Source organism: Megascapheus bottae, chromosome 12, assembly GCF_031878675.1.
Source record: "Megascapheus bottae isolate mThoBot1 chromosome 12, mThoBot2.hap1, whole genome shotgun sequence".
Classification (NCBI taxonomy): domain Eukaryota; kingdom Metazoa; phylum Chordata; class Mammalia; order Rodentia; family Geomyidae; genus Megascapheus; species Megascapheus bottae.
This window is the reverse complement of record NC_143520.1, coordinates 41,083,593-41,111,339: the sequence shown is the minus strand read 5'-3', so window position 1 is coordinate 41,111,339 and position 27,747 is coordinate 41,083,593. Positions and strand designations below refer to the sequence as shown.

The 27,747-nt window shown below is 39.4% G+C and overlaps 1 protein-coding gene across 1 annotated transcript in view; it reads right to left on the bottom strand.

Moving 5' to 3' along the window:
* The window catches only part of Map3k19 (mitogen-activated protein kinase kinase kinase 19), a 53,052-nt gene that overhangs the window by 13,207 nt on the left and 12,098 nt on the right, over positions 1-27,747 (bottom strand). Inside the window, exons 5-9 of the mRNA XM_090343134.1 lie at positions 25,497-25,612; positions 17,950-18,049; positions 11,364-11,436; positions 10,357-10,613; positions 2,739-2,782 (exon numbers count right to left, since the gene is read on the bottom strand). Coding sequence (XP_090199260.1) covers positions 2,739-2,782; positions 10,357-10,613; positions 11,364-11,436; positions 17,950-18,049; positions 25,497-25,612 — 590 coding nt within the window. The remainder of the gene's footprint in view (positions 1-2,738; positions 2,783-10,356; positions 10,614-11,363; positions 11,437-17,949; positions 18,050-25,496; positions 25,613-27,747) is intronic.

Below are 27,747 nucleotides of genomic sequence, written 5' to 3'. Positions count from 1 at the left end.
GGGCTGGTCTTAGACCATTGATCCTCCTTCCTATGCTCCCATATATCTGGGATGTCAGGTGTGTGTGAACTATCACAACACATGGCTTATTTGTTGAGATGAGACTACAACTGTTGCCAAAATTAGTCTCCAACTGTAATGTTTCCTATTTCTGCTTCTGGAGTAGCTGGGATTACAAGAGTGTATCAACACACCTAACTTCCAACTGATAGTTTCAAATGTCTGTGGACCTCTAGAGGTCAGTGTAACTCAATGTATAGCATTCAGCAGAGTGCTCACAATTCTAAACCCTTTCGTTCAATGTTTCTTTTCATTGTGGCCTATTCCCTCACACACAAACTTGATAGCCAATTCTATCAGAATATTTATAGGCGTGGATCATGCATAGCGATTGAGAGCTGTAAGTTCAGACTAGCCCGAATCATCGTCTGGATGGCTTTTCTTCTTCCTTAAAAATGACTAAGGAAATAAAGATTTCCCAAATGTTTAAATACCTGCCACATAATGCTCATTAATCTCTAGGCCAATAAATCTCTTTTGAAAATGCAGCCAAAATATTTGCTCAAAGGCTCATAAGCTACAGAAGGATTGGTGAACTGGGAAACTGAAACAAAAACAAAAAAAATTGCATGAATCTTTTCAAAAGCTTTACTATAAATTAGACAAGAAAATCTTTCCATCAGTAGAGAAGAAAAAGAATGACCTAGTTTCAACTGGGTGCCAATAGCACATACCTCATTAATGGAGAGGTAGGGATCAGAAAGGTCATGGTTCAAGCCTAACCTGAATAGCAAGGTCATGAGACTTCATCTCAACAAAGAAAAAGTTGATATAGTAGCATGCCTGTCATCCTAGGTACATAGAACTCTAATAGGCTAATCATGGGCCAGGTGTGCCAACACGTACATATGAGACTGTATTCAAAATGTAACCATGGCAAAAAGGTAAGAGTGTGGCTCAAGTCAGAGAATGCCTGTCCAGCAAGCACAAGACCCTGAGTTCAACCCTTCATACTGCTAACAAAACTTTCTAAATTAAAATTACCTTTGTTTCAGGCTGGGAATGTGGTCTAGTGGTAGAATGCTCGCCTAGCATGCACCAAGCCCTGGGTTCAATTCCTCAGTACCACATACACAGAAAAGGCCAAAAGTGGTGCTGTGGCCCAAGTGGTGGAGTAGCCTTGGACAGTGCCCAGGCCCTGACCTCAAGCTCCAGGACTGGAAAAACAACAACAACAAAAACCTGGTTTCAACAGGCGTCAGTGGCTCATGCCTTTACTCAGGAGTTCTGAGGATACTGGTTCCTGAGGAGCTAAAAAGCACCCCCCATTCTGAGGCAGTAACCATCTTGTTTATATTAAACTATGGATGACCCAAAGCGCACATACACTAAAGAAACAGAACTGTTGCACCCATAAGTTCAAGAGACTGACCTGTCTGTGTTAAAATTAACCAAAACTTGCATAAATTCCAGGGACAGTGTTTGTTTTCTAAGCCATAAAACTACCCTCAAAACAGTTAATTAGGACTCAACCAGCATGGGAACCTCCCATTAGCTCCAATCGCCCTGGAATGTCCCTAACCCCCCAACCTTATATTACTCAGACACCTAGTTGCTGTAAATCTGTGGTCTTTGCCTTTAAAAAGCCCTGTAAAATTTCAGCTCAGGGCTTCCTCCTAAGCTCTGCTGTGTCAGGGTGTAGGAAGAAGCCCAAGCTGCAGCCCGCCTGAATAAAGCCTTGCTTTTGCATTTCAGAAAGTCTGATTCTCGGTGTCTTCTTGGTGGTCATCTCGCGACTTGGGCATAACAGTTCCAAGCCAACTTAGGCAGGAAAGTCTCTAAGACTCTTATCTTCAAAATAACCACTCCAGAGCTGGATGCGGTGCTGTGGCTCAAGAGAATGAGCACTAGCCTAGAGCAAATAAGCTACAAGCACAGAGCTCACTCTCTGAGTTCAAGCCCTACCCAGCACCAGCACACCAAAAAAAAAAAAAAAAAAAGAAAGAAAAGAAAAAGAGAAAAACCTAATTTAATTTCTAGATATGTTCAAAACAGTCAACTGAAGGGCCCAGGAGTATGGCCTAGTGGTAGATTACTTGCTTAGCAAGCACAATGTTCTGGGTTCAATTCCTCGGTACAGCATACATTGAAAAAAGCCGCAAGTCATGCTGTGGTTCAAGTGGTAGAACTCTATCCTTGAGAAAGCTCAAGGACAGTGCTCAGGCCCTGAGTTCAAGCCCGAGGACTGGCAAAAAAAAAAAAAAAAAGAGGGCCGGGAGTTTGGCCTAGTAGTAGAGTGCTTGCCTTGCATGCACGAAGATCTGGGTTTGATTCCTCGGTACCACATACATAGAAAAAAGCTGGAAGTGGTGCTGAGGCTCAAGTGGTAGAGCTCTAGCCTTGAGAAAGTCCAAGGACAGTGCTCAGGCCCTGAGTTCAAACCAAGGACTGGCAAAAAAAAAAAAAGAAAAGAAAAAACAACAACAATAAAATAGTCAATTGAAAATGTACCTGGGAGAGCTGTTCATGTAGTTATATAAAGAACTGAGACTAGCCCAGAACAGCAGCACAAAGCTGTACATAATTTTTCCAACAGTGATTTGGCACCCAATAAACGATATGTCCATTTTCCAGTTTGTAATTGCTGAGGATTTAGTTCTCAATTATTTGATGGGGTTTATCGCTAACACATAACGTTCTTTGATTTTATCTTTTAAAATAGTGAAGACCAATCTTACCTCAATTCTTCGGCTACTATATTTCATATCAGAGGTAGAAAATTCTATGAGAAAAAGATAATTGAACAGTCTTAGTGGTAAAATGAACACAGTGTTAAATCAGAATTTGAGGATAGAAGATGCTGAGGATTTGATGCTGAGACTTAAGGAAGAGTGTGGAAACTAAGTCTTTCCTTGTGTAATTCATGAGATAGATGACACAAAATGCAGGCTCTTGCCACCAGGAGTAAGTGTTGTTTCATAAACAAGTCCTTGCTTGTCTGCAGTTGCTCTTTTCCAAGGTTGTAGTTAGTAGTGGTCAAGAGGGGTGAGAAAAAATTAAATGAAAAACTCCAGGAAAACAAAAGATCACTTAATAAGCTTTAAATTGGGTACTTGCTGAGTAATTTGCAGAAATCTCATACCCTGCTGGGTATAGTTGCAAATACCTGTAATCCCAGTACTCTGAAGGCTGAAACAGGATGGTAAGTTCATAGCCAGTCAGACTACATGGTGAGAATTTACTAAGTAGAATTCACTATGTAGGGAAACGGATGGCCTTGAACAAATCATTCAAGCAAGCCAGGCTCAGAGAGGACAAACAGTACATGTTTTCACTTATACTTGGAAGCTAGATATAAAATATAATTATAAGCTTGGCATGGTGGCTCCCACCTATAATCCTAGCTACTCAGGAGGCTGAGATCTGAGGATCACAGTTCACAGCCAGCCCAGGCTGGCTAAAGTCCATGAGACTCTTATCTCAAATTAACCAGTAGAAAACCAGAAGTGGTGCTATGTCTCCAAGCATAGGGTGGTAGCCATGAACTGAAGAAACTCAGGAACAATGCCCAGGACCAGGGGTAGGGCAGTAGCCTTGAGCTGAAGAGCTCAGTGACGACAGGGCCCAGGCCCAGAATTTAAGCCCCATAGCCAACAAATATATACACATATATATATATATATATATATATGCATGATAACATATTCAGAACTCCATGTACTTATACACAGATTAAAAGAGGGTAGGGGAGGAATCCAAAACCTAACTCCTTTAAACAACTGAAAGTGAATACCAGAAAGTGGAAATATGTTTTGAGGGGGTGGGCAAGAGGGGGTGCAAGAATGGAGGGAAGAAGGGTGAGCAAATGTAGTCTTTATACTCAATGTAGAAAATGAGCTGTACAACTTGAGTATAGGGACAGGAGGTAATTAGGTGGGGGACAGAATAAAGGAAGGGGCAACACTAAACAAGATATATGGTATTCATAACCTGACATGGAATTGTAACCCCTTTGTACAACTACTTATCAGCAATGATAATAAAAGAAAAAAAGAAACACAAAAAGGAAAGAAAAGAAGAGGGGAGAAGAGAACAAGTGAGGGGAAGAAAATAATCTCCCACCTTCCTGCTCTGTCCTATTTAACATCCATGCTATGCACACCATTCACCCATTTATCACTTACCATCTGCCTTGTCTATGCAATCTGCATGGTGGATGTGCTCCAGAAACCCTCATGCAACAACATAATGCTACATCCTAGTATTCAGTATCTGTATCACTCCCCTCCCCTCTTCTCATCATGTCTAGCTTGGACTATCTCACATCATCACACCAAGAAAGCTGGGTACAACAGGATATACAGAGAGACCAAAATAGACCACAATCACATTTTTTATCACGCTATATTGTTAGAATTGTCCTATGTTATTATTGGCTATTGTTAATCTCTTTCTGTGCCTAATTTATAAATTAAGCTTTTCATAGGTATGCATAGAAAAATGTATGCATGTATGAGTGTGTATGTGTGTGTGTGTGTGTGTGTGTGTGTGTGTGTGTGTGAAAATGGCCACCTAAAAAGAGATTTCCCATGAGAGGGGTACAGGCATTATATTATATGTGTGTGTATGATGGTAGATAAATAGCAGAGGTTTCAGACTTTTGCTAGGGGACTAGAATCATATCCCCTGGTGATAAGGAGAGCTACTATATTTACATCTTTTTTTATGCTGACTTGTGACTAGAAACACAAAGATTTCCAATTAGTAAATACATGTGTGTCATTCATGAATCATGATATGGTCATGTCAGTCCCTCACATCTCAGTTTTCTGCAAGGTACCAAGATAAGGGCCAGGTGCACACCTGCTCAGGGGGTAACAAAGGAATGCACACCAAAATTATGTGACTTCTGGTGGTATTACAGGGTAGTTGGCACTTTGGCCAACCTCTCTCTTTTCAGAGAGAGAGAGAGAAAGAGAGAGAGAGAAAAATAAGCAATTGTTCAAAGATAATGGAAGGCTGTGTCACTGAGGTTTATTTTTAATACTAGAATTTAAGCAAACTCTTACTCTCCATGGTTTAATGCCTATATTTTAAATTGCAAGATATGTTTGCCATGGATTTTTTTTCCAGTCCTGGGGACGGAACTCAGGGCCTGAGAACTGTCCTTGGGCTTTTTTTTCCTCAGGGCTAGAGCTCTATCACTTGAGCCACACCACCACTTCCACTTTTCTATGTATGTAGTACCGAGGAATCAAACCCGGGTCTCTATGCATGCTAGGCAAGCACTCTAATCATTAGCCCAAACTCCTGGCTCCATGGAATCATCTTTTTTTTTTTTTTTTTTTGCCAGTCTTGGGCTTTAGCTCAGGGCCTGAGCACTGTCATTGGACTTTCTCAAGGTTAGAGCTCTTCCACTTGAGCCTCAGCACCACTTCCAGCTTTTTTCTATGCATGTGGTACCAAGGAATCAAACCCGGGTCTTCGTGCATACTAGGCAAGCACTCTACCACTAGGCCAAACTCCCGGCCCCTACCATGGAATCATCTTTTAACCCAGCTCTCTAGAACTTTTTCCTTAGAAAGCTTGGATAGAGAACAAAGTGAACATATTTATGTTGAATTCTCTCCCAACAGTTGTTTGAACTAGTTAGGTTATTAATCCTGAACTGGAGGTATGAGGAAGAGGAGAGTAGGCTTTTCCAAGTTGTTGTAAAAGTTAGAAATTGTTCTCTTTTTACCAAAAAAGTCAAAATGTTCCCCACAACTCTACTCTACCACAGCATAGGGCCAGAACCAAAAGATTCAGAAGCCAAGATGGTCACATAAATGGATGAAGGGGTGAACTGAGATCATGTTCCCCAACTGGAGGAGCAAACACCATCACCCAGCTTGATTAGGCTCACACAAGATTAACCAGCATAACTAGATCTTCCAACAGGAAAGAGCAGCAGGACACCTGAAGTATTTGTGAAATCTCTCTCCATGTACTTGTTTCTAAAGCTGCCAGGGCCCAATAAAATATGTGAGTAGCTCTCCTCAACTATGGGCTGTCATTTTGAAATTTCACTTAAAGAGAAGTTAACTTTAAGAGAAGTTAATTTCTCTAAGGTATTACCAGTAGAGGAGCCAGTCTCAGATAAGAATAGCTACCTAAGAAGAGGATACCTTTGAGAAGGGTTACTAGCATTCCCCACAGCTACCTTTGGCCCAGCCTTCTCCCTACCAGTTTCTTAGGCATTTATGCAAAATGTACTTATTAAAGCACTCATGAATGGCCAACAATGTCCTAAAAGATCACAGTATATAGTGTTGAACAAGAAATAAAAAATCTTCGTTCTCTTGGCTGGGCGTTTGGCCTAGTGGTAGAGTGCTTGCCTAGCATGCACGAAGCCCCAGGTTCCATTCCTTGGTACCATATACATAGAAAAAAACTGGAAGTACATTTTTGCTGGAAGCTAGTGCTCTACCACTTGAGCCACAGCTCCACTGTCAGCTTTTATAAAAAACTTAATTAGAAATAAGAGTCTCATGGACTTTCCTGCTCAGGCTAGCTTTGATCTCAGCCCCCTGAGTAACTAGAATTACAGGCATGACCCACCAGCACCTGGCTCTCCTTATTTATTCAATTTTTGCAGTTCTGGGGCTTGAACTCAGGGGCCTGAGCACTGTCCTTGGGCATTCTCAAGGCTAGAGCTCTACTACTTGAGTTACAGCATCACTTGTAGCTTTTTCTTTTTTTTTTTTTTGTTTTGTTTTTGTTTTTGCCAGTCCTGGGCTTGAGCTCAGGGCCTGAGCACTATCCTTGGACTTTTCTCAAGGCTAGAGCTTTACCACTTGAGCCTCAGCACCATTTCTGGCTTTTTTCTATGTATATGGTACTGAGGAATCGAACCCGGGTCTTCATGCATGCTAGGCAAGCACTCTACCACTAGGCCAAATTCCCAGCCCACTTGTAGCTTTTTCTATGTGTATAGTACCTTGGGATCAAACCCAGGCCTTTGAGCATGCTAGGCAAGCACTTTACCACTAGGCTAAACTCCGGCCCTTATTTTTTATTTCAAGACAGGTCTTACTAGGTAGTCCAGGTTGACCTCAAACTTATAACTCTTCTGCCTCAGTTTCCCAAGTAGCTTACTTGTCAAGCAAGAGCAAGAACATGAGACTCTGAGTTCAAGTCCTGCTACCAACATATACACACAAATATTGTGTGGTTTCACTTAAATGAAAGAAGATTAAATTAGTCAATTCATATTGAGACAGTCACTAGGATACTGACTATCAAAACTCTCTAGGGAGAAGGGAATATAGAGTTACGTGTGTGTGTGTGTGTGTGTGTGTGTGTGTGTATGTGTTGTGTTGGGAATGGGGCTTAAACTAAAGGCTTGGGCACTGTCCCCTTAGCTTTTTTTTTTTTTTTAAAGCAATTTCATGTTTTGTGTTTATGTGGTAATAAGGAATCAAACCCAGAGCTTCCTGCATGTTAGCCAAGCTACATTCCTTGCCTCTTAGCTTATTCATTCAAGGCTGGTGCTCTTACACTTGAGCCACATCTCTACTTCCAGTTTTTGGGTGATTGACTGGCCACAAGAAGCTGGTAGACTTCTAGCACAATGATGTTTATTGCAACATTATTTACCATAGCACAGATATGGAACCAACCAGATGTCCTTCTGTAGATGATTGGATTAAGAAGATGTGGTACTTAAACACAATGGAATGCTATACTGCCATCAGAAAGAATGACATCAGGGGCCGGGAGTTTGGCCTAGTGGTTAAAGTGCTTGCCTAGCATGCATGAAGACCCGGGTTCGATTCCTCGGTACCACATACATAGAAAAAAGCCGGAAGTGGTGCTGAGGCTCAAGTGGTAGAGCTCTAGCCTTGAGAAAGTCCAAGGACAGTGCTCAAGCCCTGAGCCCAAGCCCAGGACTGGCAAAAAAAAAAAAAAAGAAAGAAAGAATGACATCATCCCATTCGTAAGAAAATGGAAAAACTTGGAAAAAAAAATCATATTAAATGAGGTAAGCCAGATCCAAAGGAACATAGGCTCAATGCTTTCCCTCATTTGTAAAAATTAGTACACATCTAGAACTCTCCTAGCAGAGGATTACAATAGCTCAAAACCTAGGTATAAAAGGTCATATAGCATGAGACTAAATGAAAGAATCTCTAGGATATGGAAACAAGAGCTTTATCTTGTATGATTGTTGTTCTTAATGTTTTCCTTTTTGCCCTTTGGTTAATCTCATAGTGTTACTGTATCTGACTTTGTTATCCAGTATATTGTATATACGTTTATTTGAAATTGGAAAGGGAAGGGGAAAAACAAGATGATTAGAAGGGGATATGGGGGAGGGAAATAGGGACAAAAACATGAGAAGGGGTTATCAATATGTGAGAAGTAATGTACCTACTACCTGACGAATGTAACTGTAACCCCTCTATACATAGTTCATAGACTTTCCTGCTAGAGCTGGCTTCAAACCTTGATCCAACCTTGATTTCATCTCCTGAGTAGCTAGAATTACAGGTATGAGCCACAATACTGTATAGCGATTTACTTTTCATTAGGCCCAGAGTTGCTTTGCAAGATGAAGGAATATATGGAAGTGGTGATGGGGGAAGGGGCTAAAGGTGTAGCTTTGTGGTACCAGGCTTTCTTTCTTTTCTTTCTTCCTTTCTTCCTTTCTTTTTTCCTTCCTCTCCTTCTCCTCCTTCTCCTTCTCCTTCTCCTCCTCCTCCTCCTCCTCCTCCTCCTCCTCCTCCTCCTCCTCCTCCTCCTCCTCCTCCTCCTCCTCCTCCTCCTCCTTCTTCTTCTTCTTCTTCTTCTTCTTCTTCTTGTGTGTGTGTCTCATGGGGCTTGAACTCTGGGCCAACCCTTGAACCACAGCCCCACTTCCCATTCTCTAGGGATTAATTGGAGATAAGAGTCTCTGGGACTTTAGTGTGTGGGCTGGCTTTGAACCATGATCCTGAGATCTCAGACTCCTGAGTAGCTAGGATTACAGGCATAAGCCACTGTGCCTGACTTAGTGTGGTAATTTTTTTAAGTCTGAAAGCACTGTTCATTCAAAATTCATTTATGTCATATTTATCTCTAAAATCATGCAAGTATTGTATTTTTTCTTTGTTTGGAAAGATGCCTTATAGTTCTTTGGGAGTGTAGTTTTTCTTATTAAAAAAAGCCAATAAATGTAACCTATGGGTTTATACCTGGAGATTTAGATTGAAGGGCTAAGGTCAATGGCAAATACTAAAGACAACATAATCCTATTATAAGAAAAGGCTGGTATTGGTACTGATCTCTGGTAAATAAGACATGGGCTCAATGTAATTGGAAGATGTTTTGTAGATTGTCACATTCACTTGGGGATTCAGGATGGAAACTAAGGTGGAAACCCTGCTACCTAGCAAAAGGAAACTCAAAACCTTTTGGTATAAGCTATCCTTAGTGTAGAGCCCAAAGATATGAGCTTTAATTTTTAAGTATTCAGAAAACAACAGGAAAACGAGTCAGTAGAACTAGACACAATAGATGAACTCATCAAAGATTTTAGGTATTGGAATTACCAAGTGCAACATATAACATAATCCTGTCTTAAAAGGGAGACTGTCCAAGGGGAGGGAGAAAAAGGAGATGCCAAGGGATGAAGAAGAGTGAATGATGTCACATACATATACATGAAAAGAACAGAATGAAAGCCACCAAATAGTTCCTCAAAAGAGGAGAAGGAGAGAAGGAGAAAGGCAAGCTGACAAAGGATGTGGTGAACTTGCATGGAGTATACTGTATGTGCTGGATGGAAACAACCAAATAAATCCCCTTCATACTACAAATATGCATAAATTAAAAAATAAAATAATGAAAATGAGGGGCCTGGAGTTTGGCCTAGTGGTAGAATGCTTGCCTAGCATACAGGAAGACCCAGGTTCCATTCCTCATTACCACATACATAGAAAAAACCCGGAAGAGTTGCTTAGGCTCAAGTGGTAGAGCTCTAGCCTTGAGAAAGTCCAGGGACAGTGCTTAGGCCCTGAGCTCAAGCCCAGGATTGGCAAAAAGTAATAATAATAATAAAATGACATAAAGGAATAAAACAGCACTGACTTAAGTGTTTAAAAAACTCTGTACATATGTGTGAATATGTATAAATAAATACATAAATATGTGGATGTATTTATTTAGGATACATTATAAAATAGAAATGTACATTTATACTGAGTTCCACAAGATATATTACATCCTGTTCACTGAAGTTTCTCTAGCATTTACAGTAAGGTTTTGGTATAATAAACAAATGTTAGTTGAGCAAAGTAATAAAGAAATCACTGTGGGATTAAATGTTTGACTTACCTTCTGATTTTCTTTGCTGCACCTTGAGAAAATTAGGAGTCTCTTCTCTGGTTACAGACTTGGAGATGTTTGGTTCCAAGCAAGGTCTGGGCAGCAAAGAGCCCAAGTTCACATTGTAGAGCTCCTTGGAACTTTCTTGTTTTTTTAGAAGAAAGGGCATGGTCAGTGTTTTCACCTCAACATCTGCCATCTCCATTTCATTTGGGAAAGAAACAGAATGTATTTGTTCCCATTCTGGATGCTCTGAAGTTATCTGGCTAAAAGGAGGGAAATAGTTACTGCTATAGTTTGAATCTAGAGTGTACCCCCAAAGCTGATGTGTTAACAACTTGGTTGTCAGCCTAGACCTGGGACAAAGGGTAGGTACAGAAGTTGTACCTTGCATCTCCAAAGACATAGACCAGCCAAGTATTTCTCAAACTGTCTTTACTGAAGGACTGGTTTTCAAGTTTTCCAATTCATTGTGGAATGACATTTTTTTGTAAAATATAATAAAAATGAATGCCATAAAGCTAAAGGAATAATTTAAAATATGTGAGGCAAAGTACTTTCTTTTTGTTTTCTGACCAACATACAGATTACATTGCCAAATTATTTTAAATGGTCATCCTCAAGTTCTACACTGACTTCATCATGGCCAGGTCAAGGGGCTACCAAACTTCATTTTAGATAGTTCTGTTTTGGAGTAAGGTGGACATAATTCTGATGCTGGGGCCAAAACTGACCGTAAGCTTGTCTTTGTAGTAATAATGGAACACAACTTGTTTGGGTATTGTTCATTATTTCTTTAAAGAAGTAATTGTACTAAGTGTATAGTTAAACCATTACAACAAAGACTGTATTACCACAAAGCCTAAAACATCTATAATTTGATCCAGCCACATAGTATTTATCCTGACTCTGGCTTTAGGGTGTTATTTGAATCACTAAACATGCAAGATGCCATATAAATATTACTCCTTCATAATTATATCCCAATCAAACACCTGAAAGTATACATTCCTTACTTGCTTTCTTTCATATCCTCTTGGCTTATTTCTTGGGGGTAATCTCTTGGAAAAGTCACAATTACCTCAACATCTGTAGAAATTCATGACACAAATAGAAGGAAAAAGAGAACAATTATTTCCAGTAGTAAGAATGAATGGTATTTTATCCCTGACCATTTGGGAAATCTGTTCTTAAAAAATTAGAGAATAGATGGTCGTAATAGGCTGAGGTATATTCACTTATGTACTTTTCCTGTCTTTTATATGGTAGTTCTACTTTTAAAATAATATTTATTTATTTATTTACTTATATTTTTGTGCCTATATTGGGGCTTGAATTCAAAACCTGGGTGCTCTACTGTTAGTTTTTTTGCTCAAGACTGGAGCTCTACCCCTAAAGCCACTTCCTATGATAGGTTCTAAATAAATGCTTTGTTAAAAAGCAAAAAGAAAATCCCTTTGTAATAAAGTATTGTACTTATTAAAGAAAAATATTTAAATAAATAGAAGAGAGAGAGACAGAGAAAGACAGAGTGCTGTCTTCTGAGTGAAGACAATGTCTTCCTCCTATGAAGTGGAAGTGATAAGACTTCCTGTGATCACAGGACTACTGTAGCATTAATTGAGATAACTTTTTTGGGGGTAGTCCTGGGCTTGAACTCGGGGCCTGGGCACTGTTCTTTAGGCTTTCTCGAGGCTAGTGCTCTACCACTTGAGTCTCAGCACCACTTCTAGTTTTTCTGTGTATATGGTACTAAGGAATCGAACCTATGGCTTTGTACATGCAAGGCAAGCACTCAACCACTAGGCTACACTCCTGGCCCTAACTGAGAATTTATGTAGTCCTAAAGTAACTTGCTTGTATTTGTAACTTTGGCCATATCTTGTTTAATTCCACAAAAGGATTCCCAGCATAACATTTAGATGAAAAGTTCCAACTTTCTTATCATATATCATGTTCAGCAAATTTATGTCAAAAAGTTAGTGTGAGCCACTCTAAACTAGGTCTTTGGGCTTCTCCCCCATTCAATCAACTTTTGTTTGATTATATGTCAAACCCAGGGCTTTGGGATAAGGAAATAGAAGTTAACACAGTACAGCTACATCTCTAGGGCAGACAACCCAAAAGAAAAAAGAAGTTGCTGTGAGACAGTAAACGTTGTGATAGAAACGTTCAGGGTTGTGGGAGCATGGAGGAGTGTCATTCCAGCAGAATGTGATGTTTGTCCTAGTTTCCTTCTTTATGCTTATATTTGTCAGAATCGTTTGGTCATTCTACATATGCCTGCATATATCTGAAGGAGCAATGATTGTATGAGCTCCACTGATGGAATACTTTTCTTATCACAAGGATAAGGAAAGGAAGTAATTCAGATCTGGGTCTAGAAGTCATGGTGGCCTGGAAAAAGTTGCTTACAGTTGTCATCAGCAACAATCATCAATACCAACTCATTTACTAGAATTATTCTTAAAGGACTTTGGATATTTTATCTAATATATAGGAAGCATTAGAGTTATATGCATGCTAGGCAAGCACTCTATCACTAGGCCACACTCCAGGATCTATATCTATGTCATTTATTGAGGCTAGTACATTACAAAAAAAATGGCCAGGAAAAACATTTTACTTACAATTGGTAAAAAAAAAATAATATATTTTCTATCTTTGTTGGCCAACCTTACATTTTTTGGTACCATAAAAATACATCTAGCTTTGGTTTCCTTTGCTCTTCAAATAAGACAGCTTGATTGAATGTTTTCTAAGATTATACAATATCAAGGAATGCCTCTGTTAAAATGAAGTTCCCTTGAAAGGGTCGGTTTTATTTTTTAACTTTTCAAAGAGCCTATCAACTCACAATGTAGTATAAAATGAGAGGCTTGAAATTACAGAGCTGGAGGGAACTTAGAGGTCCTCTGATCCAAACTCTTCATTTTAGAGACAAAGAAATTGATAGTCATGAATCTGGTCGACATGCTCAAGGTCACTCTACAATTTGAAAGGAAGATGGATGTCTTCCATAACAGCTCTGCCATCATCCTTGAGTATACAAACCTAGCTGGCATGTTATGGTGAACAAATCCTACATCGCTAATAACTATACTGTGATGAAAAAGATGGTCTTGGACAAATACTAGATGCACTTAATGCTGTGTGATGGAAGTTAGAAAATAATATTCACATGAGTAGATACTTAAAAATGACTCTACTTTCAAAATTATGGAGAACTACTCAATCCAGAAAGTATTAGGTACATTTAATGTGCTCCAAGGCTGATTTCTTTTTCAAACTAAGGGACAGAGACAATAAGCACGTATCAGGAATGTCTGCCTTTTTAGAATTAGTTAAGCACTCATGCCTGTCATCCTAATCGTTGGGACTAAATGTGAAGATAAAGACCAATTCTAGACTGTACTGACTGAAATTATTTAGAAACATATCAATGTTCTCTTTGTTCTGTCTCTTAAACAATGAGTGGCTAAGGAGCAGTAGATAAGGTCTCCAAACCAGTAGGTCAGAAAACATGAAGCTTTGTTTATAAAGCACTTCAGTTTTTAAGCACGGATTACATTTTTCACAAAGAAAGTGTAAATTAAGTGTCAGAAAGTGTTAACCATTGAAAGAAATTAAAAAGCAATATTCCAATATAGCCAGTACATTTTCTTCACAGAAGAGCTCAAAATGATATTCATAAAAAGTTTAAATGACCATTAATTTATTGTTAGTGCTATAGCTATTATTAAAATAGGAACTTAAAATCTGGTCCAGTCTAATTTGTTCAATGAGGAAAAATTATTGTCTTCTTGTTCTATTTGAAGATTCTGCTATATTCTATCTAGATTGATTGATTGAGGAGCTGGGAGTGTGTCCTAGTAGTAGAATACTGGCCTAGCATGCACAGAGCCCTGTGTTTGATTCCTTGATACCACATACACAGAAAAATCCAGAAGTGGTGCTGTAGCTCGAGAGGCAGAGTGCTAGCCTTGAGCAAAAAGTGTCCAAGGACAGTGCCCAGGCCCTGAGCTACATCCTAGCCCTTAAAATTATTTTTGAAAGGTGCAAGAATAGAGAGAAGGAAAAAAAATGAGGGAAAGAAAGAGGAAAGAAGGGAGGGAAAGAGATTATATGACAGAAATCCCTTAAAACTCATTGAATAAAGTCATTTTGAGGTTTTTATACACTTTAAAAAGTAAATAAGTCCCACACTGTTGGCTCACACCTATAATCCTACTACTTAGGAGGCTGAGATCTGAGGATCATGGTTCAAAGCCAGTCCACCAGACTCTAATTTCCAATTTACCACCAGAAATAGGAAGTGGTATTGTGGCTCAAGTGGTAGAGAACTAGCCTTGAGCTAAAGGCTCAGGGACAGAGCCTAGGTTCAGAGTTCAAGCCCCACAATTGACACAAATGAATTTAAAAAAATAAATAAAAAGATAAGGTGCAGGCATTCTTTGTGCTATATGGATTTCAGTGAGGGAAAGTATCCTTCAGTTAATAATGACAGTAGCTCCCTGTTCATGGCACCAGCGGTATGATTTTGGGGGTCAGTAATAACCATTTTTCATATGTAGTCATAGGAATTCTTTCTAATAATACAACAGTCTTCCTGCTACAGGCTGGAATATCTGTGTCCTTCTAAAACTCACACATTGAATCCTTTATCCCCAGCATGGCTCTATTTGGAAATGGGCCTTTGCAAAAGAAATTAGTTATTTGATGTCTTGATGGAATAGGATCAGTGTCCGTATAAGAAAAGACCCCAGGGCTGGGAGTTTGGCCTAGGGGTTAAAGTGCTTGCCTAGCATGCAAAGACCGGGGTTCGATTATTGGTACCACATACATACAAAAAAAAAAAGCCGGAAGTGGTGCTGAGGCTCAAGTGGTAGAGCTCTAGCCTTGAGAAAGCCCAAGTACAGTGCTCAGGCCCTGAACTCAAGCCCAGGACTGGCAAAAAAAAAAAAAGAAGAAAAGACCCCAAAGTGCGCTCTCTCTCTTGCTCTCTCTCCCTCCCTCCCTCCCTCCCTCCCTCCCTCCCTCCCTCCCTCCCTCCCTCTCTCTCTCTCTCTCTCTCTCTCTCTCTCTCTCTCTCTCTCTCTCTCTCTCTCTCTCTAATTTTGTTCTTGTTCTCTCACAGAAAGGTAATATGAGAGCATACAAACTTTCTGCAGATCAAAAAGGTACCCCTATCTAAAATTAATCTATGAAACATGTCATGTGCATAAGTACATGTGTTCTTTGAACCTTGATCTTAAACTTTTACCCTATAGAGTTATGAGAAAATAAATGTTATCTTAGCACCTCGTCTGCAGAATTTCTTTATGGCAGCTTGGCTGGACTGAGTCAATTCTGTAGTAGTTTGATATTGATTGATTACAGTGTTATGAATCAAATTCAAAGCTTTGCAAGCATTAGGCAAGCACACTACCATTAGAAATTTGCTCTTTATATTTATTTTAATTAGCAATGTCTCCCCCTCCCCTATTTTTTTTTTCCAATCATAGGGCTTAAACTCAGGGCCTATTCCTGAGCTCTTTTGTACTCAAGGCTCTACCACTTTAAACCAAAGTGCCACTTCTAGTTTTCTGGTGGTTAATTGAAGAGTTTCATGGACTTCCCTGCCCGGGCTGGCTTTGAACAACAACCCTCAGTTGTCAGCCTCCTGAATAGTTAAGATTGTAGGTGTGAGCCACCAGTGCCCAGATATGATGTTCCTTTTTTAATAGAATAAATATTATTATGAACAAATGTAAATATCATTGCATTTCTACAACAGAAAAATAGTCATATGTCATATGCTTAAGTATGTGAGCATTTTAAACTTTAATAACAGGTAAATAGCACTTAAAGTGATTAACTTGATATTTAAAGAGACATTGATATTTCAAAAAATGCACAAGACTGCTTACAACCCTTTTACTTCAAAATCTGTGATGGAAAAAGAATAAATCAGGGGCTGAGAGTTTGGCCTAGTGGTACAGTGCTTGCCTAGCATGCACAAAGACCCAGGTTCGATTCCTCAGTACCACCTACATAGAAAAAAAGCCGGAAGAGCTCTAGCCTTGAGAAAGTCCAAGGACTGTGCTCAGGCCCTGAGCTCAAGCACAGGACTGGCCAAAAAAAAAAAAAAAAGAAGAAGAAGAACTCAGTTGAAGTTCATCACTAACGAGAAAGTTTATTAGAAAAATCATTGTTTTTTTAAGAAATTTATAAACTTACTAAGACTTAAAACCTGTAAGAACACACTGAAGGTGCTGTATGAATTATTATAATATTGTATCTATTACTCAAAGTACTACAAATCAATTTTAAAAGAATGACTAGCACCTCAAATGGCCAGTCATGTTCGGGCTGAGCTGAATAGGTATTTTACCTCTTGTAGAGCAGTTAGGAATATGATTAGGTGTTCATGACATTTCTGAAAATTTGACTTTGAAGTTTATGAAAATCAAAGGTAGACAACAAGGTCTATTTAGGAGGGGACCAGGATTTGTTTATGTTAATTACCCTTCCCAGGCTTAATAGTGTTCATAATTTTAATCATTGCTAAGGTAGTCACTGTCCTTAGCCAGAGAAGAGATTCTAGTGAATTTGAGAAAGGAAGAAACAGGAGACTGCCCAAGACAGGGCAGTAGCCCCAAGGAGACAGAAGTGAGGCAAGTACACAGCCTTCAGGGAGGGACAAAGGAATGAGAAAAACAGCTAACGAAGAGGGCAGCTTCCCTGGGGTGTTCAGATGGAAGCCAGAAAATTGCCAGGGCAACACTGAAACACTTCAAATAAACATTTAACTTAAAAAGGTTATATAGATTATAGAAAAATGTAAACACTGTGATTATTTTGTGAAGCAAGAATCTCCAAATATCTTTTGATCTCCAAAGGAAGCTTAGGGATGTTGCAGGATAACCATATATTTTTTTTTTTTTGGCCAGTCCTGGGCTTGAGCTCAGGGCCTGAGCACTGTCCTTGGACTTTCTCAAGGCTAGAGCTCTACCACTTGAGCCTCAGCACCACTTCCGGCTTTTTTCTATGTATGTGGTACCGAGGAATCGAACCCGGGTCTTCATGCATGCTAGGCAAGCACTTTAACCACTAGGCCAAACTCCCGGCCCTGATAACCATATTTTTAAAAAGGTATTATTCTGGGAAAATGCCTGATTCTTAGAGAATCAGACACTGAGGCTTGGGGCTTTCTCATGAGTTCATTTTTTCAATTCCTGTCAAGGAAACCAGCACCTCAGGAACTGTTGGTGGCAGATAGAGAAATATTTAGCTCTAGGGAAAAACAGATTCCTGGAGTCGATTGAAGATTCCGCAAGGAAAGAGGATGAGGAAAGGAAATTATTAGATGAAAAGTAAAAGAATGGAGAATGGCTGGCTGAGCTGGCATACAGAGAGTAGAACCAGGAGAAGGTTTCCTATGTGGGCAGAGGAATGTTGCTAAGACTCACTGATTCACATAGGGCTAAAGGTAGAATACTGAGAGGTTTTGATCTTCCTCTTTCTGTGCTCTTCTGCATTGCCTAAGCGCTTCTGAAATTAAAGGAGAAACCCAGTAGTCAATGCTATCTTTGCAAATAAGTCAAGGACAAAGTTGTTTACCATCTGTCTTAGGTGGCCAGTCTTGTCCTGCACCCCCAGCCTTTCCTTCTTTACTAATCAATATGGAGTCACTGCGGTCATCGTCCTGGTCAAAAAAGTCCTGCAATATCATAAAAGAAAAATCTCAGTTTTGCAGCATTCTCTTTCACTGACAGGGTAAATGCTGAGGTTTCAAGGCTAATATTCTGTGCTGTGGGTTCCTTTAAAATTGGATAAAGTCATTTAGACTAAAGTAATGGGCAAGGCTTTGCCCCTAGAGAAACTGGACTCAGACAGTTGCAATCATGATTAATTGAATAAACCAAAAATAAAGATCAAAGTGGAAATCATATAGACACATAGAAATCCAATATTTTATATTTTTATCATTGCAACACCCAGCTGCTACCGCTTCCATGTAGACAAGTAACTGGAAAGAATCCTTCAGCCACAGTCACAGTGAACAACCCCAAAGGAGCATTATCTTTTCCATAACCCCCCCCCCCCCCGGGACATGGCTACAAATAGGGAAGGTGGAAATCCCCTCCCCTTGTGGAAGCTACAGATAGAATTTTGGATTGAAAGAGCCACCAAAGCCTGTTAGAGTTTGCACTATGATGGCTTTTTGATAAGTTCATGGCCCACAGTTTTCCCAACTTCCTAATTTTCTCTCTAGAAAATAATCTTTATACTGAAAAACAAAGTTGAAAACCAGCTTGATTTATAAAATATACTCTGAACACTCTAAAGGAATGCTGAAGCCTGTCATTTGACAGTTCAGAAAAGTGGCTTGTTACAAAAAGTCTCTGATATTCCATTCATCAGTTCCCAACACAGTTTGGAAAATTCTTTTTTGTTCATTATAGTTATCATAAAAAAAGAAATAAAACCCTCCATTTATCCTATCATTGAAAATACTTTTAGGAATACAATCATAAGAACCTAATTGTTATACTTTAATTTTATGCCACAGTTCATATTTCAAGTGTAGAAAAAGCTGGAAGTGTGCTGTGGCTCAAGTGGTAGAGGGCTAGCCTCGAGGAAAGCCCAAGGATAGTGTTTAGGCCCTAAGTGCAAGCCCCAGGCCTGGTAAAAAATATATAAACATTTATTTTTTTTATAGCAAGAGATCTGTATTCCAATATCTCAAAATCAACCACTGTAACATAGAAAACCTCTTTCATGGCCCAGTGCAATGATTCACTCCTGTATCACAAGTAGAGGACAGAAGTTAGGGGTTAGAGGCCAATCTGGGGAATAATGTTAGCAAGATGTCTCTAAACCAATAGCTGAGTGTAGTGGTGTGCACTTGTCATCCCATCCCAGCATACATAGAAAGTTCATATAGGAGGATGGTGATTCAGGCTAGAGAGAATATAAACACATGATTCTACTCTCAAAAATAAAACAAGAAGGGCTTGGGAATGAGCTTAAATGGTAGAATTCTTGCCTTGCAGGAGAAAGAGGAACCCTAAGATTTGAAAGTCTAATTACATCATATACATTTTTTTTTGCCAGTCCTGGGGCTTGAACTCAGGGCCTGAAAACTGACCCTGAGCTTCTTTTTCTCAAGGCTAGCATTCTACCATTGGAGCCACAGCACCACTTCTGGCTTTCTTTCTGTCTATGTGGCACTGAGGAATTAAACCCAGGGCTTCATGCATGCTAGGCAAGCATCCTACCACATTCCCAGGCCCATCATGTACTTTTTGGTTTAAGGTGTGGTGTGTGTGTGTGTGTGTGTGTGTGTGTGTGTGTGTGTGTGTGTGTGTGTTCAAGCGCCAGTCCTGGGACTTAAACTCAGGCCTGGTTGATGTCCTGGGACTTAAACCCAGGCCTGGTTGATATCCCTGAGCTTTCATGCTCAAGACTAGTGCTCTACCACTTGATCCACGGCTCTACTTCCCTTTTTTTTTTGGTAGCTTATTGGAGATAAAAAGTTGTACAGACCTTTCTGCTCAGGCTGTCTTCAATCCTCAGATCTCAGCCTCTTGAGTAGCTGGAATTATAAGTGTGAGCCACTGGCACCCAAATTTATAATATAATTTTGTATCTGGCTTTTTCACTAAGAATAAATGAGTGTCCCCACACTCAGAAAGTTGAGGGAGTAAGATAGAAGTCAAATTCAAGAGGAAAAAGATAAAGATAAGCAAATGAACTGTGTATCACTTGCTGTGACAAGCCCTGCACTGCCTTGGAACTCTGCCACTAAGAAACATATCACTGATGTCCAATGGACTTTTGGTCAAAACCATCAGTCAATGGGCCAAGAGTGTGGCCTATTACTAGTAGAGTGTTGAGTGCTTGCCTAGCATTCATGAAGCCCTGGATTTGGTTCCTTGGTATCACATAAACAGAAAAAGCTGGAAGTTGTGCTGTGGCTCAAGTGGTAGAGTGCTAGCCATGAGAAAGTTTAAGGATGGTGCTGAGGTCCAGTGTTCAAGCTGGAGGACTGGCACACACACACACACAAAAATCACTCAAAATAAATCTCATTTCTTTCTAACAGAAGTATACATTATAAGCAATTTATTAATTAAACATCAACTTAAAGGAATATAAAGTTTCATTTATTCAATAAATACCTATCATACAATCATTATAGTGTTTCTATACTAGGTCCCATATACCTTACAATGTAAGCCCATCAGGCTTACTAGGCAGTTTTTAATTCTTTTGCTATCACACAATGCTATGAACATCTATGCAATTAACATCTGAATTTCATAATAGTTCTTTATGGGTGTATGTGCTGATACTGGGTCTTGAACTCAGGGCCCCATGCTCTCATTAAGTTTTCAACACATCCTCATGCTCTTATCACAACTAGAACTCTACCACTTGAACTATGCCTCCAGTTGTAGCTTTTTGCTAGTTAATTGGAAATAAAATTCTCTAGTTATTTTCCTGGGTGGGTTTAAACCCCGGTACCCAGAATTCAGTCTCCTGAGAATCCAGGATTACAGGTGTAAACCACAAGTACAATCTCACAAGTGCAAGGGCCAGACAAAATGCCTCCTCTGAAATTAACTAAAAATCATAAACAGCATAAGCAAGAAAGACATAAAGAGTAAGACCTACTTTGAAGGTAATCATAGGAAAAAAAGTTCTAAACCCTAAGCAGCTCTGAATTTTCTCTTAAAGAATGGTAATTATTGGGGCCGGGAGTTTGGCTTAGTGGTAGAATGCTTGCCTATCATGCACAAAAACCGGGGTTCAATTCCTCAGTACCACATACATAGAAAAGCCGAAAGAGGTGCTGTGGCTCAAGTAGCAGAGCATTAGCTTTAAGGAAAAAGCCCAAGAACAGTGCTCAAGCCCTGAGTTCAAGCTCCAGGACTGGCAAAAAAAAAAAAGTAATTATGAGGCTCTAAGTTGTGGTTAGATGCCTTAATGAATGACACTTAACAAAGAGTGAAATAGAAAAATTGTTAGCAAATTTTAAACCTATCTGGATTTTATAAACCATAGATACCTACCTGGAAAGGGAAAGATGAGTGAGAAAGGGTACATAATAGTGTAACCTGCAAACAATAAACCATCACACACATAGAAGACAAAAGTCAGCCTAGGAGTCACATGCAATTAAATTTGGAAAGAAGACTCTCTGCAGATGAAAATAGACTGGGAGAAAAGTCATAAAAGCAAGGCCACTACTTAAGTTTGCACACAATAAACAGCTGTTTCAGACAGGCAAGACGAGACACAACCCTCCATTTGAAATGCAAAGGCTGACCTTGGGTTATGTAATTGAAACCAAGAGAAAGCAGTAGATAACAAAAGGCAAGTCCAATAATGAAGAAATTTATTTTGACCTAAAAAAAAAAAAAAGAAACTTCATTTCAACTGCAATAAGAAAAATGCAGAGTGAAAGTTTAAAAACTAGTTTTGAAGTTTCATGAAAACAATGCTCTGATAAGAAGGGGTTTTGAGTCCTTTCTAAAAGAAAATTCCTTCTATGAACCATCAAATGAAAAGCAAATGTGAGTGTTCCTCAGTTTCTCACTAGGGCTTGAACTAGGGACCTCCAGCTTACTTGGCTTGCTTCCTCACAGCCAACATTGTACTTAAGGCATACCTCTAGATTAGCATTTGGCTGGTTAATTGGAGATGGAGTCTCACAGACTTTTCTCCCCAGGCTGGCTTTGAACCTTGATCCTCCAGTTTTCACCCTCCAGAGTAGCGGGGATTACAGGTATGAGTCACAAAGTACTTGTTGATCAATTTCTAATGCATGACTTTAGGGTAGTTTACTTTATTACTATGTGATATTCGTAAGTAAACACAAAACAAGCTTCAATAGTGTAACAAACCTATGACTTTGCTGAATTTAATGTGCTGGAAAGTAAATACTGCTCTTGAGTGTGCTGAGCATAAGTTCAACCACTGAGTGGTTAAAAAGCTATAGCTTTTTAGTAATGAGGTTTCTCAACCTCACTACTGTTAATATCTGGGGCTACATAATTCTTTGCTGTGGGGATATTCTGGGTATTGTAAGATTCAAGCAGCATCTAGTAGATTCCAGATGCATTCTGGTACGCAAAATATGTGCAAACATTGCCAATTTCCCATGGGTGTGAAATGCTCTCTGCCATTTCCTGTTTGGAGAAGGCATAAATGAGCCAAAACAAAAAGGTCAAATAATATTTTAAACTAAGCTAATTCATTTTACCTAATGTCCTCAGAAAATTTTTGATTTAACCATTTTTAAATCTGACATAACTTTAAATTGTATTAAAACCAAACTGCATTGAAAAATTAAACTGTAGCTGGGCGCGGTGGCCCATGCCTGCAATCCTAGCTACTCAGGAGGCTGAGATCTGAGGATGAAGGTTCAAAGCCAGCCCGGGCACAAAAGGACCTGAGACTCTTATCTCCAATTAACCTCTAGAAAATGGGAAGTGGGGCTTGGCTCAAGGGTAGGGTCAGAGCTCAGGGACAGCTTGAGATCAAGCCCCTGTGACTCACCCCCACCTCAAAAAAAAAAAACTATAAAAGACTTGTAACCAAAAGGAATTTTCTTCCCTAGCCTTTCCCTCAGACATAAGTACATCCCAGCTTCAGGTAATTTCTCTAGTATTTTCTTCCATTCATATAGCTTGATAATGATTATTTATTAGCCAGGCACTAGTGACTCAAAGTTACCATAGTTGCTCAAGAGGCTGAGATCTGGAGAACTGGGGTTCAAAAGCAACTCAGGCAGGAAAAATGTTCATGATTCCATATCCAAACTAATAAAAAAAAAAAAAAAACCTGGTTGACAGTATGGCTAAAGTGATAGAATACCAAGCAAGTGTGCAAGGACCTGAATTCAAAATCTGGTGAAAAGATGTCATCATGAAAAAATAGTCATATTCAATGTTTAAAAAAAGACATCCTCTGGGCCAGGAGCATAGCCAAGTGGTAGATTGCTCCCCTAGCATACATGAAGCCCTAGATTTGTTTCCTCAATACCACATATACCGAAGTGGTGTTGTGGCTCAAGTGGCAGAGCGCTAGCCTTGAGCAAAAAGTATCCAAGGGCAGTGCCTAGACCCTGAGTTCAAGCTCCAGGACTGACAAAAAGAAAAGACATCAACTATTGATCTTTTATTATAGTATCTATTGACCTCTTATTATAGTAGTTGGCAATTTAACTTTTTTTTTTGCCAGTCCTGGGACTTGGATTTAGGGCCTGAGCACTGTCTTTGGGCTTTTCCCTCAAGGCTAGCGCTCTGCCACTTGAGCCACTGCACCACTTCCAGCTTTTTCTATGTATGTGGTACCAAGGAATTGAACCTGGGTCTTCGTGCATGCTAGGCAAGTACTCTACCACGAGATCAAACTCCTGGCCCCAGCATTTTAACATTCTTATGTAGTTCTCCTATTTCTCCAATAAATCTAATGTTTTGGCTAAGTCAATGCTAACTTATAACTATAGTATTGTATGGGCATTGTACTATGTAATGCAAACTGCACAGTATAATTATACTTTATTTTTTATAATTTTTTCCCAGACATTTAGTCATTTATTTGTGCTCATCCTGGAGCTTTAACTTTGGCTTGGGCGCTGTCCCTGCACTTCTTTTGTTCAAGACTAGCACTCTACCACTTGAGTCACAATACCACTTCTGGCTTTTTCTAAACAGTTTATTGGAGATAAAAGACTCACAGACTTTCCTGCCCAGGCTGGCTTTAAACCACAATCCTCAGATCTCAGCTACCTGGGTGGCTAGGAGTACAGGTGTGAGACAACAGTACCTGCTCCTATTTATTTTTTTAAGTAAAAACTTTTAGAGCAGTTTTAAGTTCACAAAAAATTGAACTATTTTCCTTCTGTTCAAAGATTTCCCATATATCTGTATCTCTACACATGCATAATAACTTCTTCCAATATCATCATGCCATATTACAGTGGTATCTTTGTAAAGATGTTATGATTTGGATATGAACGTCTTCCCAGAGGCTCACATATGGGAAGCTTAGTACTTGGCTGGTAGATTCAGTCATTAAGAGGTGATTTGATCATACTGATAGATTCATTATAGATGAATTAAGAACTGAATGGACATTAGGAAGTGGTAGAAACTAGAAGGTAAAGCTGGTTAGAGAAGGTGGAACATGTGACTTAGAAATATATATCGTGTGTCTAGCACCTTGTACATTCACTCTGCTTTCTGTTTGCCCTAAATTGAACACCTGTGGTTCACTGTCCTGGTCATAATGTTTAGATTCACTTCAGCACTGGAGCCAGCCCCCATTACGGGCTTATGCCCTTATAAAAGAAACCCAGCCAGGCACTGGTGGCTCACTCCTGTAATTGGGAGGCTGAGATCTGGAGATTATGGTTCAAAGCCAGCCTGGGCAAGAAAGACAATGAGAATCTTATGTCTAACTAACCACCCAAAATTCAGAAGTAGAGCTATGGCTCCATGGTAAAGTACTAGTCTTGAATAAAAAACTTCAGGGACAACACCCAGATCTCAAGTTCAAGCCCCAGAACCAGCATTAAGAGCTAGTGAGCCCTCTCCCCACATGAGGATAGAATGAGAGGGCCTTCACCAGAATCTAGCCAGGCTAACACCTTGATATTGGACTTCTAGCCTCTAGAATTACCAAACATTAGTTCTTTTTGCTTATAAGCCTCCCAGTATACAGTATTTTGTTATAGAAATCCCAACTTGTTAATACACACACACACACACACACACACACACACTCGAGACTCAGAGATACCTAAGCTTATTACTATTTTGAGAATAAACTCTCAAAAGAATGTCAAATTTTATTATACAATTTAAAGATGCTATCAATATATATTAACATATTATACATGATTATTTTACAAAGCATTCTAACAAAACAAATGGAGTGGGCCTGGGCATTGTCTTAGAACTTTCTCAAGGCAAGCTCTACCACTTGAGCCACAGCACCAATTCTGGCTTTTTCTCTGTGTGTGGTACCAAGGAATTGAACCCAGGGCTTTGTGTCTGTTAGGCAAGCACTTTACCATTAGGCCAAACTCCCAGGCCATTCTGTTTCATTTTACTTTTCTTTTTTACTTTGTTTCTTTAATGGGAACATCTTACCTCACCACTGCTGATGCTTTGAAATATTATGTTTTGATTTTTGATAACTGTCATCATATCAGTTGGAGAAGAGTTTGTATCATGACAAATGTCAAGCAATGATTCAGCATGTCTTTCTGTTCAAAGGAAACATAATATTATGTTTTGATAAGACTCATCTCTAACAATTTCACAGGAAGATCTATTCTAATTCTTTTTTTTTTTTTGCCGGTCCTGGGCTTGAGCTCAGGGTCTGAGCACTGTCCTTGGACTTTCTCAAGGCTAGAGCTCTATCACTTGAGCCTCAGCACCACTTCTGACTTTTTTCTATGTATGTGGTACCGAGGAATCGAACTCGGGTCTTCATGCATTCTAGGCAAGCACTTTAACCACTAGGCCAAACTCCAGGCCCCTCTAGTTCTACTTCTTAAGTCAACTCTATTTTGTCAGATTTTCCTGGCATACTGGTTTTGGATCTTAATGAAGCCTCAGGAAATATTTTTCAGAGGAAGAGATGCAAGAACAAATAATCAACTTGTGTCAGTTTTTCCAAATGCCTGAGAAAAACAGTTTACAGGTGAAAATATTTTAGATTTAGGGTTTCAAAGATTTTAATTCGTGGTCACTTGGCTCCATTACTGTGGTGTTGTAGTACACGGTGGAAGACCATACCAGGAGCATGTGCCAGAGTAGCCTGTTTACATAATCGTACCCAGAGAGCAAGGAAAGAGCCTAAGACAAGCTATAGGACAAGCTATAGGTCACTATATAGCTTAATGACCTGTTTCTGCCAATTTAACCTCCACTTCCAAAAGTTTCCATCACCTTCCAATAATGCTATGAAATTATGAATCTATCAATGAATGAATTCATTTAATAGGTCAGAATTCTCATGTTCCAATCACCTTTCAATGATGACCAGCTGGGGGCTGACAGTCTGGCCTAGTGGTAGAGTGCTTGCCTAGCATGCGCGAAGGCCCAGGTTTGATTCCTCGGTACCACATACATAGAAAAAAAGCCAGAAATGGTGCTGAGGCACAAGTGGTAGAGCTCTGTCCTTGAGAAAGTTCAAGGACAGTGCTCAGGCCCTGAGTTCAAGCCCCACAACTGACAAAAAAAATTAATGATGCCCAGCTAGGGAATAAGCTGTCAAACCTTTTGGAGATCATTTAATGTATAAATCACAAAATAGATAGGTAAATGTTTTGTTATTTGAAAAAGACATTGATGATAACTATGACTATTAAAAATACTTTAAGCTTTTAAGCGAGTGAAATATTTCAGATGAAGCTTAATCAATTAACTCCTAAACAGTCCGCTAGTTCTAGAACGAACTCAGGATCAGATCTTGGCTCAAGAGAAATTGAATCTGTTCCTACTAGGTGGCTACATTGTCATTTCAGCCCTCTCTCTGGGGTGTAGGACATGAGGGAGAGCCTTTTTAACTTCTAAAGCCTCATCAAGTGGCCAGGGTAAAGGACTTCCCCTCCTTTATGTACAGGGGTCCACATAAACAGATGAAGGACTTCTGCCTTTCACAAAGATGACCTCTCCTATAGACTTCTGCTAGTGAGTAGATGGGATGAAAAGTCTTTATGTATTCCGGTTAGATCCTGTGACATATCTAGACATTGTTCTGAGTAGTGAAAACTGTGCTGCTTTGCCAGTTATAGCATTTCATTGTCTGACTTTCCATACTGTCTTGGAGCACCATGGGAAATGAGGATTATTCTAACATAGTATGGTAACTGAGCAATGCAAGGACTTGCAGACCACGCAGTAATTCCAAAAATGTAGACCATACAATATTTTTTCTTTAGTAAATGGAAGGGGGGTATTATGAAGTTGAATAGAGTGAGCAGCTATTATCTCTGCAAACATTTGGGGCTAATTGATTTGTCTTAGGTAAGGTTGCTAACTGGAATCTCTTATGACGCTCTGGGAACCGCATTTGCACTATAGTTTTCGAGACAATGGTACTCTGAAACACTAAGCACACTTCCCATCTAGTAGTTAAGAAGTTAAGAGGGTATTTTTAAAAAATTGTAGTGTTTACAATTTTCATCTTTCCATTTTTTCTTTGGTTTATTCCCTTCTGTTACTATTTTTGATTTTTGCACCCTTTGCCTTGCATGTAAGTTTATCTGATATGGAAAATGATAGGGGAGGCACAGAAATGTGTGATTGTTGTTCTTAATGTACTATGTTAATTTTCATCTCTTGTTGTCCCTTGGTTATTCTCATATTGTTATAGTATCTTACCTTGGTATCT